The following is an 18371-nucleotide window of genomic DNA, read 5'->3' as shown; positions in this document are numbered from 1 at the left end:
TTTGTAATATTTCAACATACTTATCTAGGTTGGCAACTCTGAATTCAGTAAAATCAACTTTCAATCGTGGCGAAGTTTGCTGTAACGATAAGAAAACATACTATTGTGCAAAAAAGAATTTTATCATTTAATACAAGCCCTCTACAAAATTAGATTGTCATATTTTGCGCAAATAAAATTTTATCCCTGCGAACCATCATTCTCGTCTGTTACCGGAAGTAATAAATTCCAGCGTACAGAAGACTAAAGAAATGTAATGCAATATACCAGGCATGTCAATTGATGCCCACAGGAGCAAGCGCGCGCTTTAGAGCCCTGGAGAGCCTGAGCGCTTTACAGCGAAAAGGAAAGAGACAGACGAAAGAGGTGGTATATGCCGCTTGGTCGAGCTATATTCAGGGATGGCCAGCACTGATTCAATAGATAAAGGGAAGAGAACTTATTAAAACTGTATCCATGTTAATTTTTAGATTTTCCTGAGAAGTATAAGTGCATTACAAGAATGTAAGTTTTAATTTTAATGCTCATTTTTCACAAGTTTGATTTTTTTATTCAAAATAAATATTTTCTCAACTTTTCGTATAGAAAAGTGAAATTTTCAGGTATAGGCCTATTTATTTAGTAGCCTTACAGAATGTTTTCGTAAATCTAATATACCGTATATATGTATTACTGAAGATAGTGTATTGAAAATTTTGAAAATATTCCCATGGAAACTGTTTGTAAGGAAATGAATTAACAAAGCAACTACTGTTACATTATAAGCAAAAGATACGTGCCCATGTGTTGTAAAAATATCAGCTCTATAGCTTCAGCAGATTTAGAGAAAATACAGTAATTTAATAATCTGATGATAGGAAGTTGCTCACAAATATCACCTTATAAGCATAATGCGATAAGACTTTTGTTATGTAATATTAGTTACACTTAAAACAGATACAGTACCTAGGTAACTATGCTTTGTACTGTAATATTGTTTTGATTAGTTTATTGATTACTTTTGTAAGGCTAAAGATACCATCAATATAAATTCCAACTTACCATGTCATAATCAATCTCTTTCTTTGGAATATCACTTTCTTTATTAATGATGTGTTTCATCCACTTAATATAGTATACTATTATACTACTATGGAATTTAAGTGAATATTCCTTCTTAACTCTCTATTATGTTATTAAGATTTAAAACACAAGTGCAATATTAAGAAATCAGTGTTAGTACTTTTGTTTTACAGACAATATAGATAAAATTAAACAGAAAGAAGCAATATAAAAATAACGACATAAAATTTCACGTTCCGTTTGAAGTTTGTGCACCCTTATTCATATACACAACCCTTCTTCTTTCCATACTTAGCGCTTGATGGTCGCGCACGGCATCAAGGTCAGAAAAATGCGCTTGTTTTGACATCACTGCATTATACTCAACCGCGGTACAGAAATGGTTTACCAGCTGGCGTAGGAAACCACCTACTGTACGTCCTGGAACAAAACATGAACATTTTAAATAGCTAAACTAGTCAACACATCGAGTGAAAAAGAAGCTTTGCTATCGATCGGGAGACTCGTAAATACGGGTGTGGACACAACCAAGGTCATAGCAATTATTGTGTGCTTGGAGTGAACAGAAACATGAGCAGTTCTCCTTTTTTGTGTTGATGTGTTCGTATTCAGTCACTGAGCATGGTAAAGGGTTCCTGGTAGGATAGAAGAAAAAGTTTTACGTACCCCACACTCCACCTCCTTTTTTTAGAACTCCAGTTCTTTGCTTGTAAAATGTGTTTGTCATAGTAACGGAAACGATATTAATAACTAGACAGTGGATGCGGGATGACTTATCGTTGAATGTAGGTGCGCATTTACTATATGTTACATTTCTTTCATTCAGATCATTAGCTCAACAGGTTTTAAACGTAAACGACGACGTCAACTTGCTACTGTATCTCCGTACAGTCAGAAGGAAAAGAAAAATAACGTACTGTAGTACATACCTTGCAAGGTTCAGTCCTCGTCATCATTGATGCAATTACCAGCGTTGCAGTAAACGACGATATATTCTCGTAAGTTGTCGAAGCTGAATCGTCTTCGCCTATCGCTTAAACAGTTTTTGTATCGAGAGAATTTCTGAAGAAAAACTCTAAATTGGGGATCACTCAATTTCTTTAGAGGAATATTTGCACTGAGCATCATGTTGCACGTGTCGTTAGACCCGCACAAATAAATGATGATGATGATGTAGATTGTTCCTCAGATTTCATTTAAACGCATTTTCTGTGCGATGTACTGTTGCAGTGTTTCTCTATAGCCTGAGTTGTTCTGGTTTATATTTCAATTTTACATACATTACACACGATATTGTCTTCGTTAATACATAAAATGTCACTCTCATACTTCTTAATTGCATTTCGTATCTCTGAGTGATTTTAACGTTTTGCCGTTATGAATGGATCAGCACAACACTATTAATAATAATAATAATAATTATTATTATTATTATTATTATTATTATTATTATTATTATTATTATTTATTTAACCTGGCAGAGTTAAGGCTATATGGCCTTCTCTAACACTCAACCAGGAGTAAAACTGCGTTACAAAAAACAATACAAATTACAAAGTCCACTTACACAGAAAACTGAATAAAATGATAATAATGTAATGTAAACAACAAGTAAGTAGAAATCAGACATAATATGTAACATACAGAAAGAAAGGAAAAAGCATAATAAAATGTGAACAGCAGGTCAAAATAAATGAGACAAACAAAGTATAAAAAATAAGACAAGTCTGTGGTGTTCGGGTAAAGGGGTATAAGTCATTTTTTTGTCCAGGTGGAATTTTGTTCCCCAGATGAACACACAAGTTAAATTATATAGGGACATCATTTTATTTTTACTAACATTTTTAATATTAACTTGCCTATACCTCTGTTCAACGCCGTTTGCTTCCCCCTTCCACGACTGGAGTTCGATTATACTGGCGTAATATACAAACAAATCACTTCACTAGGTATAGGAGGGAACAAAAGTAGTTCATCCATTTACGTAAACTAGGAAATATTGCGCTTTTGAGTTTAATCATTTTGATTAGGTTTTTGTTTAATCAAAATACAGTACAGTATTAACAATGAGTGTTTTTACTCACGAACTGAGCTGTCCATGTGGACGTATTCATTATGCAGTGTATATTATACTGTCTACAGCACATTAGCGTACAATATAGAGAATGCAGTTAAATTGAAAAATAATCATAATATGGATATTTAAACACATTTTTAAATGGTGGCCGTTCATTTCGATACAGGCTTCAGTTCTTTTGTGCATATTATCGCACTATAGACTATTGCATCTAATTCCAATTACCAGTTTCGTCCTTCGTACTAGTAACTCATGTTGAAATAATTCTGTACCTACTCTATAGAACAGATCTTACGTACTGTAAATTCAATCTTCACTCCTGCCCGATCCGAAAAGATAAAATTACTCAGATATGCTATCTACTGTCTGTCCAAGTGGTTATTTCGTAGTGTCGTAGAAAGGAGGGAAATCACGTGACAGTTAATTACTTAACGAATTCCCTTTTATTTAAGTTATTGTAAACAGTTGTATAATATTACGTAGACGCCCAATTCCTAACAGAAATTAATGTTCTCAGAAAAGAGCTAAGACAGCCCAGCCACTAGCTGGCGAATAAAAGCTGGTGGGGGAAACCGGGATACGACGTAGGCAAATGGACGACAGTACCTGTGCGAAAATGATTCAATGTTGAAAGTTCTTTCGTCACTGGAAAACGCGAACATATTTTTGGAACGTACTGTTTACTATGACCGTAAGGCTACTATGACTGTATATGCGGTCTTGGATCTGTGCGGAGGACGGTTTAACTTCATTAGTAGAAGGGGTGGGAGTGAAGTACATTCAAAACCTCAGGTACAATAAAAATTGAAGTAAAAATAAAATGATGTCCCTGTGCAAGTGGGTGTGCAAAAATCAAACAATACAAGCAGTTGATGTGTTTTATTTGTGTAGAAAATTATTTGTAATAAGGGTTCCAAGTTTAATTTTCATTTATCTCCGAACTCATTTTAATGACTTGTCTCCCTTTACCCAAACACCACAGAATTACTGATAATATTAATAATGATAATAGTAATAATAATGATTTTATATTATATTATATTATATTACATTACATTATATTATATTATATTATATTATATTATATTATATTATATTATATTATATTATATTATATTATATTATATTATATTATATTATATTATATTATATTGTATTGTATTGTATTATATTATATTATATTATATCTATACTAATAATAAATCTGTAGCCGAAATTTTTCTGGTAATTTTCGATTTCCCAAAAAAAAAAGGTCCTAACATATATAATTAATCACCCTGAAACCGAAAATCGCTTTTTTGAAATTTTTGCTTGTGTCTGTCTGTATGTTTGTTACCTTTTCACGCGAAAATGGCCGACCGGATTTCGATGAAAATTGGAATATAAATTAAGTTCGTCGTAACTTAGATTTTAGGCTATATGGCATTCAAAATACATTATTTAAAAGGGGGGTTATAAGGTGGCCTGAATTAAATAAATCGAAATATCTCGCTTATTATTAATTTTTGTGAAAAATGTTATATAGCAAAAGTTTCTTTAAAAATAATTTGCGATACGTTTTACTCCTTGAAAAATTTTGATAGGACTGATATTTAATGAGATAAATGAGTTTTAAAATTAAAATAACTGCCATCTAAGGCCGTGTAATGAATTAAAAAACAAATGACTTCGTCTATAAGGGGCCTTGACAGCAACAATCGAAAGCTATGAAAGATAGCCTACAGAGAATGTTTCTATGTTTGTATGAAGTAATATCGGAAGCTAAATTAACCGATTTGTATAATGAATTATAATTTCACCATTGGAAAGTGTAGTTTCTCTAGATGGATATAATGCTGTAATGTTATTACAGCAACTTCTGATATAATATAATATAATATAATATGTAATATTATATAATATAATTTAAGTTATTTGAAGGGTTCAGTACCATAGTGGGCCAAGCGCCATTTACCGAATACGTAGAAAACAAGGGTTCAAATTAAGTTATTACCATAATTCAATGGAAATCTATAACAAGTAAAATAAAATATGCACATTAAATCTAAATGATGTCAATCTTCATTAAACTATGGTTGCATGTAATAAAAATTAAGAAACAGGTTAAAGGAATTGTCATTGCACCAAATGAGTGTCTCTGGACCAAAATGATCGCACTTTAATTATTTGGATGCAATTTAAATTAAGTAACATATTAAACGATTTATCCTTTTATCAAACACGAATGTTCCCTAGATCAATTGTCCTATTTTAATTATGTAATTACTTTATATTTATTTCTAACGGGTGCAGCGGAGCGCACGGGTACCGCTAGTTATATTATATTATATTATATTATATTATATTATATTATATTATATTATATTATATTATATTATATTATATTATATTATATTATATTATATTATTACTATTCAACTCGTACTAAATACTTGAGCAGGATAACACAACTGCACACATTGCGTTGCAATGTTACTATGAACAGATCGGGGTTCCTTCGTTATGTACGCTGCTGTACTCGCCAGGTACACAAAAGACGGACGGCGCGGCACGTGCCATATACTCTGATACGAAACAACTTCACTTTTCCTTAAGTCATCTCGCATCCACTGTCTAATAATGACTTTACCGGCTATCTGCGAATTCTCTTAACGACAGTCACTGTTTAATGTACATAGAACAAAAATTTCTAAGGAATTTACACTGTTGCAAAAATGTCATTATAAACGAGTTGTTTGTTACAAATGTGTCGTTATAAAACAATAAATCACATTTATCTAATAGATAAAACCGTACCTCTAAATGACCGTCAGTCCACTGCTGTAGTATAACGGTTAGCATGCCTGACCGTATAACGAGTGGCTCGGGCTCAAATCCTGGTTGATAGTAGTTACATGGTGGGTTTTTCCCTCAACCCAATAATAGTAAATGCTGGGTAATTTTCGGCGCTGGACCTTGGACTGATTTCGCTGGCAGTATCACCTTCTTCTCATTCAAACGCTATATAACCATAGCAGTTGAAAAAGTGTCGTAAAATAAACAATTAAAAAATGACTGCCACTGTAGCTCAGGTGTCGCATTAACCTTGGTCCCTATAACCAAGTCCAACTGTACATTTTTACGAATGCATATCATAATTCTGGCAGCAAGTGATTGTCCTTAAATTGATTTTACAGTATGTTATTGGTGAACGTTATGAAACCTACTAGGGAGCGGATTTTACGTGCTAAAAATTTAAATATATTATTTTTTATGTGTTAAAAAGTACCAAAATATTTGCTAAAAATAAAAAAGTATATTTTTAAATATGACAAAAATACCTTACTTAGCTTGAAAAAAAAATGTTACTAGGTACTCACCAACCACACTTGAGTGCTAGTAGTTGGCCGAGAATTGCAGTGATCAACAAAGGTCATCTCCAAATTCTCCATCACAAATGCATGCCGATTATCTCTGAACAACGACTTATACTGTGAAAACGATCTTTCCACATCACAGGACGTCAGACGTGCATATTTAAAGAGAGGAATGTCACAAACACATACACCGTCAATTTCACCTACAGACACATCCTCCAATACTTGAGCAACTTTACACATTTTTTTTATATCCACTGTTTTTCCCAAACACATTCTGGAATTTGTCCCTTAGTAATTGTGCTTCTGAACCTGGTAGCGAGTCTAGTTTAATTTTCACGGCACGCACCTCCCTGTTTCAGACAACAGGTTTTTGGATGTTTCGAGTTTTTTTATGGTGTCACACAAAAAGCTTAGATTTCCTAATAGGAAAGCCAAATCGTTTTTAAACAACCATCTTTCAGTACATCTTGAAGTATATCGATTGACGAAGCCCGATAACAGGGAATCACAACAAGATGTTTTGCCTTACTTGATGGACATGAGTGAGAGGCGAGAGATTTGTTTAAATTAAATAATATTTATTCCTGAGCTCTTATCTGTTGTGTTTCACAAACAAAGCGTGGAATGAAATCATCTTCAGCAACAATAAACATTCCTAATTATGTGTTGCAAGATCTCTCCTCCTTGTCAATGTTAATTTATTCTCTAATAATAACACTGATATGCTGCCTAGCAGTTCTCAGAACTTGAGGCGATACTATTACAAAAATGGATCACGGATACACCACACAGCGCTTAGAAACACGAAGCAACCAAGAATTCTTGAAAAAGATAACTTACTTCTGAGTGATATAATTTATTTAGTTTTAAAATATTTAAAAGTTCTTGTAAAAAAATTACTTAAGTAAAAAACTCCAAGATTTATGTGTTTATAATAGATTTGCTGAAAATATGTATTTACATAATTTTTTTGTTAAACTATGTGTTTTTATGTGAAATAAAATTCGGGTTTTAAACTTGAAACTTAATGTTCGGAATTTTTAACTTTGTTAATTGTGTTTTATCACACGCAAAAATAATATTTAATTACATAGGAATCCGCTCCTTATTCATTACATAGTCATAGTAGGTATTTTCTGTCTTTATCTTATTGTCACATGAAACCTGTTATTGTTTTGCAGGTATGCAATAGGGAATGCAGAGAGACCACTGCTGAAGAGTAAAGTTGGTTGGTTGGATATCTTGGCCAATGATACGCACCAGTTCTATTATGCCAACAACACCGGAGGGCCTTCCATAAAGGTACGCAACTAACTCAGATGACTATTTAACTTCTACTTCTCCCCTACGTCGATACGGCAAGTTAGCTGTTCAATGGCAGATTCTGGATTACTTTAATCGAATTTGTTTCCATTAAAGTATTATTTAGTAGCAAATAAACCCTGAATAAATGTACACTCATAAATGTTATGAATTCAATTTAAACTTTGTGTGTTATTTGATTATATTATTTCATATTACTCAATAAGAAGATTGTAAAAAATATTTAGTGTCTGTACATATTTAATATGCAATTAGGAAAGTTCAGGATGACAGACAGGGTTTGGAATTGAACGGGTTATATCAGCTTCTTGTCCATGCGGATGACGTGAATATGTTAGGAGAAAATACACAAACTAATAGGGAAAACACGGAAATCTTACTTGAGACAAGTAAAGCGATCGGTTTGGAAGTAAATCCCGAAAAGACAAAGTATATGTTTATGTCTCTTGACCAGAATATTGTACGAAATGTAAACATAAAAATTGGAGATTTATCCTTCGAAGAGGTGGAAAAATTCAAATATCTTGGAGCAACAGTCAACATTTAACGAAGAATAATCCGGGAAAAAATAAACTTGTTGCACACTCCTGTTTGCATAATTATTTAATAACAGATGAGTTTACTTTTTTGAAATCATGCATAATATTCACATTACGTAAATAATACAATGATAACAGAATAGCTCACTTTGTTCAGAAGCTAAAATATTAATATAAATTAACAATATTCTTCAAACTATTCACGACTCTACACAGCTCCACAGAATGCCACTATGCGTTGTTTATGTGAACTGTGTATCGTCTGTAGCGAGCGGGAGCAGGGCGAGGTGCGGGTGACTTCTATACTCCTCGCTGTACTCAACTGAAATCTACTGTTTTGGTACGAACTTCCTAGCTCTGGTAATAAGGTTAAAATGAGTTAAATGAGTGGGATTTCTAAGTGATGCACTTTCACGTAATGGCATACCCTCTGCATACGTTAGTAGCGTTGAAAACTTGACGTCATATTGCGGAAGGTAGAGTTGAAAACTGATTTGATCGAAAATTGCTCGTAAATTATATAAGAAAAATATCAATTTGGGGCACAAGGGAGGAATTATAGCTATTACACTGTTCACATCATTTTTAAGTGTTCATTTTCTTAGGTGATTTTTCAAAGTTTTATGATTGTGTGCTTATCATTTACAAAAGTCTGAATTGTTACGAAACGACATTATAAAGTCATCGTTTATTTATTCTTTCCCTGACAGCCTATATCAGCTAAATATTTGCTTCAAAGAAGTTCCCGTGTTTCTAATAAATATAGGTTAAGATTAATTTCGGCATTTTATTTTATATCGACTATTCAATGAATTTTAAGCACTCAAATAATATGGTCGGAACCTAAGCAGATGTAAATATTGTTTTTGTATAGACCTACAACAGATATAGATCTAAACTTTTAAGTGATTAAAAAACTGTACTTTTAATTTTGGCAGCTAATGTAAAATAACGTTCATGTGGTGCTTTGTAGTGACTGTTATTTTCTTTTCTTTTCAGTCTCGGTATATCACTGCCCTTTACTTCACATTCAGCAGTCTAACGTCTGTGGGGTTTGGTAATGTTGCTCCCAACACCGATGCGGAGAAGATCTTCACGATCTGCGTCATGCTGGTTGGGTGTAAGTTGTATGTCAGATACAATGCCTATATGCTGGGCTTCCTACTAGGCTAGGGTGACCAGACGTCCCGTTTTCAACGGGATTGTCCCTTTTTTTTCAACCTCTTGTCCCCTATTCCGAGAAAAGTATGCTCGGGACGGAAAATGTCCCATTTTTTTAATTGCGTCCCGTTTCCCTAAATTATTTTTAAAATAATTATTTTTCTTTTATTTTATTTAATAACCACGTAAAACATTGATTAATTCCAGGGGCGAATGCTAGTCACGAAAGTTAGGCTTGCTCTTTTATTCATAGGGGAAGATGGGAGGATATAATAATTCATAATTAATAAAAATAATCAGACCCACATAAATAATTTATTTTATAATTATGAAATCATTATGAGCCATGGATCATATTCGCTTATCAGATGTAGACGTTCGATATAATATAACAAACATGGCCAACAAAACAGTTTATTTAGTTTTTTCGACCCTGTCAACCAATGCACATTGTTGTATTGAGCTGCACTGAACGAGCGCACATATTCTCTATAATGTCTGTCTTCTCTTGAATAGTCCTTCGGGAAAATGGATTTAATAATAAGCTTTCAATAACACACAATTCCGAACTCATTGCAATACTTCAAATTAGTGTTTAAGAATTAATAATACATGCAGCAGCTAACACAATTACATTGCACTCGCAAATCACAGCACATTCCGTCTGTCAGTACTGCTCTGTGTAACGTTAAATAGTCGTTGGTGTAGCTCTCGGACCAGAGCTTCAAACAACACATAACAGAAGCATGTGTGCCTAGGACGGACCAAGGAGGAAGGCACTTGCGCGCGCATCATATTCTCGCTATTTCTACGTCTTTCCTGTAGCTCTGAGAAACTAGCAAGCGTTGCGATACTTGCGGTGTGCAACCTGCGGATGGTATTGCGCCTATACAGTATTCCAAAAATCAAAATAAATTTTAATATACGTAACGCCATTTTGAGAAATACACATTCTATAATTCTATACTGTTTCCATTAGATGTCACCGTAATGAATTCAATTAAGGCCATGTTAATCACAAAATGTCATTTCAAAAATTTGTCTTGCATGGACTTCTATAGTTTCTTGAAGGAAAGGCCAACACTTCTAGAGCAAATTCACTCACAAAAGAAATATGATGTTGATTGTACAGTTGATCTTCATGGAGAATGTTAAAATAATTAAAAGTTAATATGAGGCAAACAGTTTTGTTATGAAAAAGTTCAGAATACAGTGACATGGATATAATGTAAGGTCCAATTAACCTGAAGTATTTTTAAACAGATAAGTTAACCTAATTAATCCAGACTAGTAATATAAACAATTGTCAACAATGACTTAAGCTAAGTATCCATGCTACTTTATTATGTACGTACTTGTATAATTATTAAAGCTCAGTTATTGTAAACAGTGTAGTGTTTTATTACTTAATAGTACATTATTCAACGAGCCTATAATGGTAGTAATTAAGACGCGAGTATGTTTATGAAACGAGCGCAAGCGAGGTTCATAATTTTCATACGAGCTTTTTAATTAACATTATAGCCAAGTTTCATACGACTTTTTATGCTCGACCATATTTCTAACTTGAAATTATTCATAAGTATTCATGTTATTCTTATCTGACTGAGGAGCGGAACTGACCTTGTTGCAGTACCTCGTAAATTTTGAGATGTGCGCAGACGCGAAAGTATTGATTTTTTCCGAGAAACAAATGTCGACATTGACCTTGATATAATCTAGAGAGTAAAATAAACATTAATCTTGATATAACCTTGAAATTGAATTAGACATTGAAAAACGAGATGACAAATTGAATTTATTTGAATATTATTTACAATTAACGCTAATTATTATAGTAACAGAACTGACTTTATTTCAAAATGTTAAATGTTATGGTTTATTTAACGACGCTCGCAACTGCAGAGGTTATATCAGCGTCGCCGGATGTGCCGGAATTTTGTCCCGCAGGAGTTCTTTTACATGCCAGTAAATCTACTGACATGAGCCTGTCGCATTTAAGCACACTTAAATGCTATCGACCTGGCCCGGGATCGAACCCGCAACCTTGGGCATAGAAGGCCAGCGCTATACCAACTCGCCAACGAGGTCGACGACTTTATTTCAAATATACTTACTTACTTACTTACTTACTTACTTACTTACTTACTTACTTACTTACTTACTTACTTACTTACTGGCTTTTAAGGAATCCGGGGGTTCATTGCCGCCCTCACATAAGCCCGCCATTGATCCCTATCCTGAGCAAGATTAATCCATTCTCTATCATCATATCCCACCTCCTTCAAATCCATTTTAATATTATCTTCCCATCTACATCTCGGCCTCCCTAAAGGTCTTTTTCCCTCCGGCCTCCCAACTAACACTTTATTTCAAATATAGGTGATTTATTGATTTATTGTTGTCTTTCGTTTGCATATCCGAGAATAATCGATACTTGCGCTTTCATATTGCTACAATGGTATTTTCTGATTGGTGGAACACCTGAACTTTAATGAATAGGTGTACTTTAATGAGGTCCATTAAAGGGCTGCTACCAGGTGTATAATTACTACATTTCGGCATGGTCGAGCATAAAATAAATTAAATTGGACCTTATTGCTCACTGACGTTATATAAACACAATGAATGTTCAGATAAAATGTTGATTCATGTCAATCTTAATAAGTGTTCCGTTTTTTTTTTTTTTTGAAAATCTGGTCACCCTACATTAGGCCCAATTATATCTCATTCACTTAAGTAAAATAATTTGTTTACGCAAATTGCACTATAATAATTATGATTATTGTTTATCGTCAGGCCAGCATTGTAGAATTCAGGCACTTATTTGGCGCACTACAGGCCATTTCCTTGAAGAATGTTCTTGAGTCAGGCAGCACCTATACGAAGTATTTCTGCAAAGTACCTGAGTCATAAAAATTGTTATCGAAAACATAAAACCGGAAGTTGGTTTCTTTAAGGGGTTAGGTACAGCTTACAGCAGTAAAATTTTGGAAATATTCAACTTTTTTTTTCTTTATCTTTCTCCATTACTGTATCTTGTACAGTAATGAAAGTTGGTATGTTTAAAACACTGTCCTTCTACTATATGAAAGAAAAAAATGTTTTTAAGATTAAAAAAGAAAATGATTTACATTTTTTTTCAAACTTCTGCTGTGCAGTGATGAAGCGTTTCCCATATAACTCAAAAACTATCAAACATTCTGTGATGAAATACTTCGATTACTGTGATATTCTGCTTACTGACCTAAGCGTTACTTCGGCGCAGAGACTACAACGTGTTCATAATATGTGCGTCCGTTTCGTCTGCAATATTCGCCGGGCTGATCACGTAACACCATCCCTCGAAATGTTGTCCTGGCTCCGTCTAGAAGATCGTAGGAAAATCCACTGTCTTTCCCTTCTCTTTCACATATTGCATTTCTCCACTCCTGTCTATCTTGCGTCTCGTTTTCAAAATTTATCCACCCATCATAACCTAGACACACGATCACAACACTCCTCAATATTATCCATTCCCTCCCACCGAACATCCTCATATTCATCTTCTTTCACTGTGGCTGTTCCTCGACTTTGGAATTCCCTACCGAGTAATGTCAGGGACTGTCAGACATCAAACCAATTTAAGAATAGGCTAACGAAATATTTTTCTAACAATTCTTGTTAACAATAATAGCTGTTTCAGGTTTCTCAATGTTTAATGGTTATATATATATATCACAGATAAATATCTAAATTTTCTCATTATTATTATTATTATTATTACTACTATTATTATTATTATTATTATTATTATTATTATAACTATTTCTTACCAATGTTTATTATTGTCACACTAACATTACTTATCCAACTTTCATTATTTACTTTCATGTTGTTTTATGGTCTAGATATTAATATAACAACTATGTAAGCAATTGTATTCAATTAGAATTAGAGTCTGGCTGGGCGGAAGAGAAGGCCTACTGGCCTTAGGTCTGCCAGGTTAAATAAATTATTATTATTATTATTATTATTATTATTATTATTACTATTATTATTATTATTATTATTATTATTATTATTATTATTATTATTATTATTATTATAACTATTTCTTACCAATGTTTATTATTGTCACACTAACATTACTTATCCAACTTTCATTATTTACTTTCATGTTGTTTTATGGTCTAGATATTAATATAATAACTATGTAAGCAATTGTATTCAATTAGAATTAGAGTCTGGCTGGGCGGAAGAGAAGGCCTACTGGCCTTAGGTCTGCCAGATTAAATAAATTATTATTATTATTATTATTATTATTATTATTATTACTATTATTATTATTATTATTATTATTATTATTATTATTATTATTATTATTATAACTATTTCTTACCAATGTTTATTATTGTCACACTAACATTACTTATCCAACTTTCATTATTTACTTTCATGTTGTTTTATGGTCTAGATATTAATATAACAACTATGTAAGCAATTGTATTCAATTAGAATTAGAGTCTGGCTGGGCGGAAGAGAAGGCCTACTGGCCTTAGGTCTGCCAGATTAAATAAATTATTATTATTATTATTATTATTATTATTACTATTATTATTATTATTATTATTATTATTATAACTATTTCTTACCAATGTTTATTATTGTCACACTAACATTACTTATCCAACTTTCATTATTTACTTTCATGTTGTTTTATGGTCTAGATATTAATATAATAACTATGTAAGCAATTGTATTCAATTAGAATTAGAGTCTGGCTGGGCGGAAGAGAAGGCCTACTGGCCTTAGGTCTGCCAGATTAAATAAATTATTATTATTATTATTATTATTATTATTATTACTATTATTATTATTATTATTATTATTATTATTATTATTATTATTATTATTATTATTATTATTATAACTATTTCTTACCAATGTTTATTATTGTCACACTAACATTACTTATCCAACTTTCATTATTTACTTTCATGTTGTTTTATGGTCTAGATATTAATGTAACAACTATGTAAGCAATTGTATTCAATTAGAATTAGAGTCTGGCTGGGCGGAAGAGAAGGCCTACTGGCCTTAGGTCTGCCAGATTAAATAAATTATTATTATTATTATTATTATTATTATTATTATTATTATTATTATTATTACTATTATTATTATTATTATTATTATTATTATTATTATTATTATTATTATTATTATTATTATTATAACTATTTCTTACCAATGTTTATTCTTGTCACACTAACATTACTTATCCAACTTTCATTATTTACTTTCATGTTGTTTTATGGTCTAGATATTAATATAACAACTATGTAAGCAATTGTATTCAATTAGAATTAGAGTCTGGCTGGGCGGAAGAGAAGGCCTACTGGCCTTAGGTCTGCCAGATTAAATAAATTATTATTATTATTATTATTATTATTATTATTATTATTATAACTATTTCTTACCAATGTTTATTCTTGTCACACTAACATTACTTATCCAACTTTCATTATTTACTTTCATGTTGTTTTATGGTCTAGATATTAATGTAACAACTATGTAAGCAATTGTATTCAATTAGAATTAGAGTCTGGCTGGGCGGAAGAGAAGGCCTACTGGCCTTAGGTCTGCCAGATTAAATAAATTATTATTATTATTATTATTATTATTATTATTATTATTATTATTATTATTATTACTATTATTATTATTATTATTATTATTATTATTATTATTATTATTATTATTATTATTATTATTATTATTATTATTATAACTATTTCTTACCAATGTTTATTCTTGTCACACTAACATTACTTATCCAACTTTCATTATTTACTTTCATGTTGTTTTATGGTCTAGATATTAATATAACAACTATGTAAGCAATTGTATTCAATTAGAATTAGAGTCTGGCTGGGCGGAAGAGAAGGCCTACTGGCCTTAGGTCTGCCAGATTAAATAAATTATTATTATTATTATTATTATTATTATTATTATTATTATTATTATTATTATTATTATTATACATGTCATATCCACAATATGATGCAAGATCACTCCTCTACCTTTGGTAGATTGTCTGATAAAAAATATACCTGTAGGCAATTTTTAATAATAAATAATAGATAAATCAAATAAAGGCAAAAAAAAAACATTTATTTTGTAAATTAGGCATTTATATTTAGAAAGCCAGAAAAGGACAACATAAAACTGAGACTTTTCAATCACAGACGTATAATTCGTACAGATTTACTTTCAGAATGAAGATAGATTTGACACATTTAAAAAGGCATTCTGCCAAAGTTCCGGTCTCTAGTGAAACAAAACCCAAAGACAGAAATTATCGCGATGTATGACTGTGATTGGTTGGAATTCAAAATTTCATTACACCTCATTGGCCGAAAATGAAATGACGTCATATAAACGAAATAATCTATATAAAAATTCAGTTTTAAATTGTGTTACTTATTAATTAATTTCACTTGGTAAAAAAGAAAGAGATTCAATATCCAATACAATGGCCGACACCTTCCTAGGACTTATGAATCCAAATATCTTGGAGTTATTTTCGATAGTAAGTTAACATGGAGCAACCATTTGAAATACATTTCTGAAAAAGCTCGTAAAAGATTCTCCCTTCTAAAAAGACTAGCAGGAAAGAAATGGGGATGCTCTAGGAATACTTTGAACACTACATACAAAATGTTCATACAGCCAGTGCTGACATACTGCGGAGAAATTTTAATTATTTCACCTTTCATAAACGAAATAGAATATGTTCAAAACCAAGCTCTCAGACTCATTACTGGTGGAATCAAAACAACTCCAATAGATTCTATGAGATTCCTCACTAATATTAACAGCGTCAAAATGACAATAGAAGAAAAAGCACTGATTCAATATGAAAAACTTATCAGATTACCAGGAAAGAACTGGCATTCATACAGTCCTCTCTGTAGATTGAAAACTCAAAAAAGTTTCATATCCATTATTCAAGAATTAAAACAGAAAATCAATATCCCGAATTTAAAAGAAAACTTACAAATTAAATCAAACCCTTTAACTCTATTAAATATAGAATATAATCTAAATTTAACAGAAGAAATACTGAAATCAGAAGTAAACACTGAAATACTAAAACAATTGTCTTTAGAGGCAATTAATATTCGGTACCCTCCACAAAACTGGCTTCATTTATACACCGACGGATCCTTGATCTCCAGAGAACAAGGTGCCGGTGCAGGTGTTACGTGCTGTCTCTTCTCACTTTATAGATCTCTTGGGTATGGAACAACAAGTTTTGATGGAGAAATCATTGCAATAAGTGAAAGTCTCAGGAATCTTCTATGCCACATCAGTAAATTTAAAAATGCAGTTATATTGTCAGACTCCAAAGCAGCTATTCTATCAATCGTCTCTAAACACACACCTTCATCTCAAACAGCAGAAATAACTAAAATGCTCTCTCAATTAATATCACTCAATAAAAGAATTGTATTCCAATGGACACCATCCCATTGTGGAATCCTGGGAAACGAGAATGCGGATGCTTTAGCAAAGAAGGGCAGCACTGCTACTTCCAGACCTGTTACTAAATTTACGTATTACTCTGTGAAAAGATTTATTAAATCTACATACTTAGACTTCAACAAACAAAATTTGATAACACAATTTCAAGGGAAAAAATGGAACTCTCTGCATCACAATCCACAGTTAATTCCCGATTTACCACGAAAATCGTCTGTAGCTGCATTTAGATTGGCAACAGGCCATGATTGTTTGGCCAAACACCTGCATAGAATTGGAATAAGGTACGCTCCTGTTATGGCCATGTTCTTGATATGGCCACCCCGCTATTGAGTTAGTTAACCAAAAAATCCGCTAAATTGGAGCAGAATCCAGTGTAAGGGCATTCTGGTATGTCACTTGATCGCTTTCCATCCAGTCAGGTTGCGCAATATGGCGTCAGTTACCTGTTTTGCGGTTTTCATGTGACCTCTTCTTATTTTTCTCTGGTAAGTCTTGTTCGTGAAAACCATAGTACTCCATTCAGTTTTTAATGTTCTGTTGATTGGTGTTGTCGTTGATGGCGTATCTATTACGAGTTGTTCATAATCAAACGATTTTCGTGAAAGCTTACCTGCTCCTGATATGGCCATTTTAAATGCACCATGGCCATATCAAGTTCATTTCACTTTTATTATTTCACCTGACAAATTTACATGCCTTATAGCTGGGATTACGCAACAATTTTGTATTTTAAGAAAAACAACAATTCACCTGACATAATTAGGAACATTAAATCCAGACGTTTGCGATGGGCAGGGCATGTAGCACGTATGGGCGAATCCAGGAATACATATAGAGTGTTAGTTGGGAGACCGGAGGGAAAAAGACCTTTGGGGAGGCCGAGACGTAGATGGGAGGATAATATTAAAATGGATTTGAGGGAGGTGGGATGTGATGATAGGGACTGGATTAATCTTGCACAGGATAGGGACCGATGGGTGGCTTATGTGAGGGCGGCAATTAACCTTAGGTTCCTTAAAAGCCATTTGTAAGTAAGTAAGTAAGAAAAACAACTGAATTTTTTATGGAAAAACCTGTTTTGACTACACTTTTGAATTATAAAAATGATTATTAGCCTAAGTGTCATGATTATTCATTTCGCACCAAAATTATTTAATTTTAGCACAACTGCGCTGTCAAACTGAAAACAATCACGATTTGTAGAACATGGAACAAGGGTGGCCATATCATGTGCACATGTTCCTGATATGGCCACTAGGTAGACTTTTGGAAATTGGAACTTTTTGGACAATTAAAGGTATTTTTATGGTGAAACGAAAT

At 32.5% G+C, this 18371-nt stretch overlaps 1 protein-coding gene across 10 annotated transcripts in view; it reads left to right on the top strand.

The window, feature by feature from the left end:
- The window catches only part of sei (seizure), a 367275-nt gene that overhangs the window by 229631 nt on the left and 119273 nt on the right, over positions 1-18371 (top strand). For all 10 annotated transcript variants that reach the window (XM_069842943.1, XM_069842952.1, XM_069842945.1 and 7 more), the window contains 2 exons: positions 7680-7800; positions 9360-9480. In XM_069842943.1, the coding sequence (XP_069699044.1) occupies positions 7680-7800; positions 9360-9480 (242 nt within the window). The remainder of the gene's footprint in view (positions 1-7679; positions 7801-9359; positions 9481-18371) is intronic.

This window comes from Periplaneta americana, chromosome 13 (genome assembly GCF_040183065.1).
Source record: "Periplaneta americana isolate PAMFEO1 chromosome 13, P.americana_PAMFEO1_priV1, whole genome shotgun sequence".
Classification (NCBI taxonomy): Eukaryota; Metazoa; Arthropoda; class Insecta; order Blattodea; family Blattidae; genus Periplaneta; species Periplaneta americana.
Note: the sequence above shows the minus strand (reverse complement) of the source record. Positions and strands in the feature narration are given on the sequence as shown.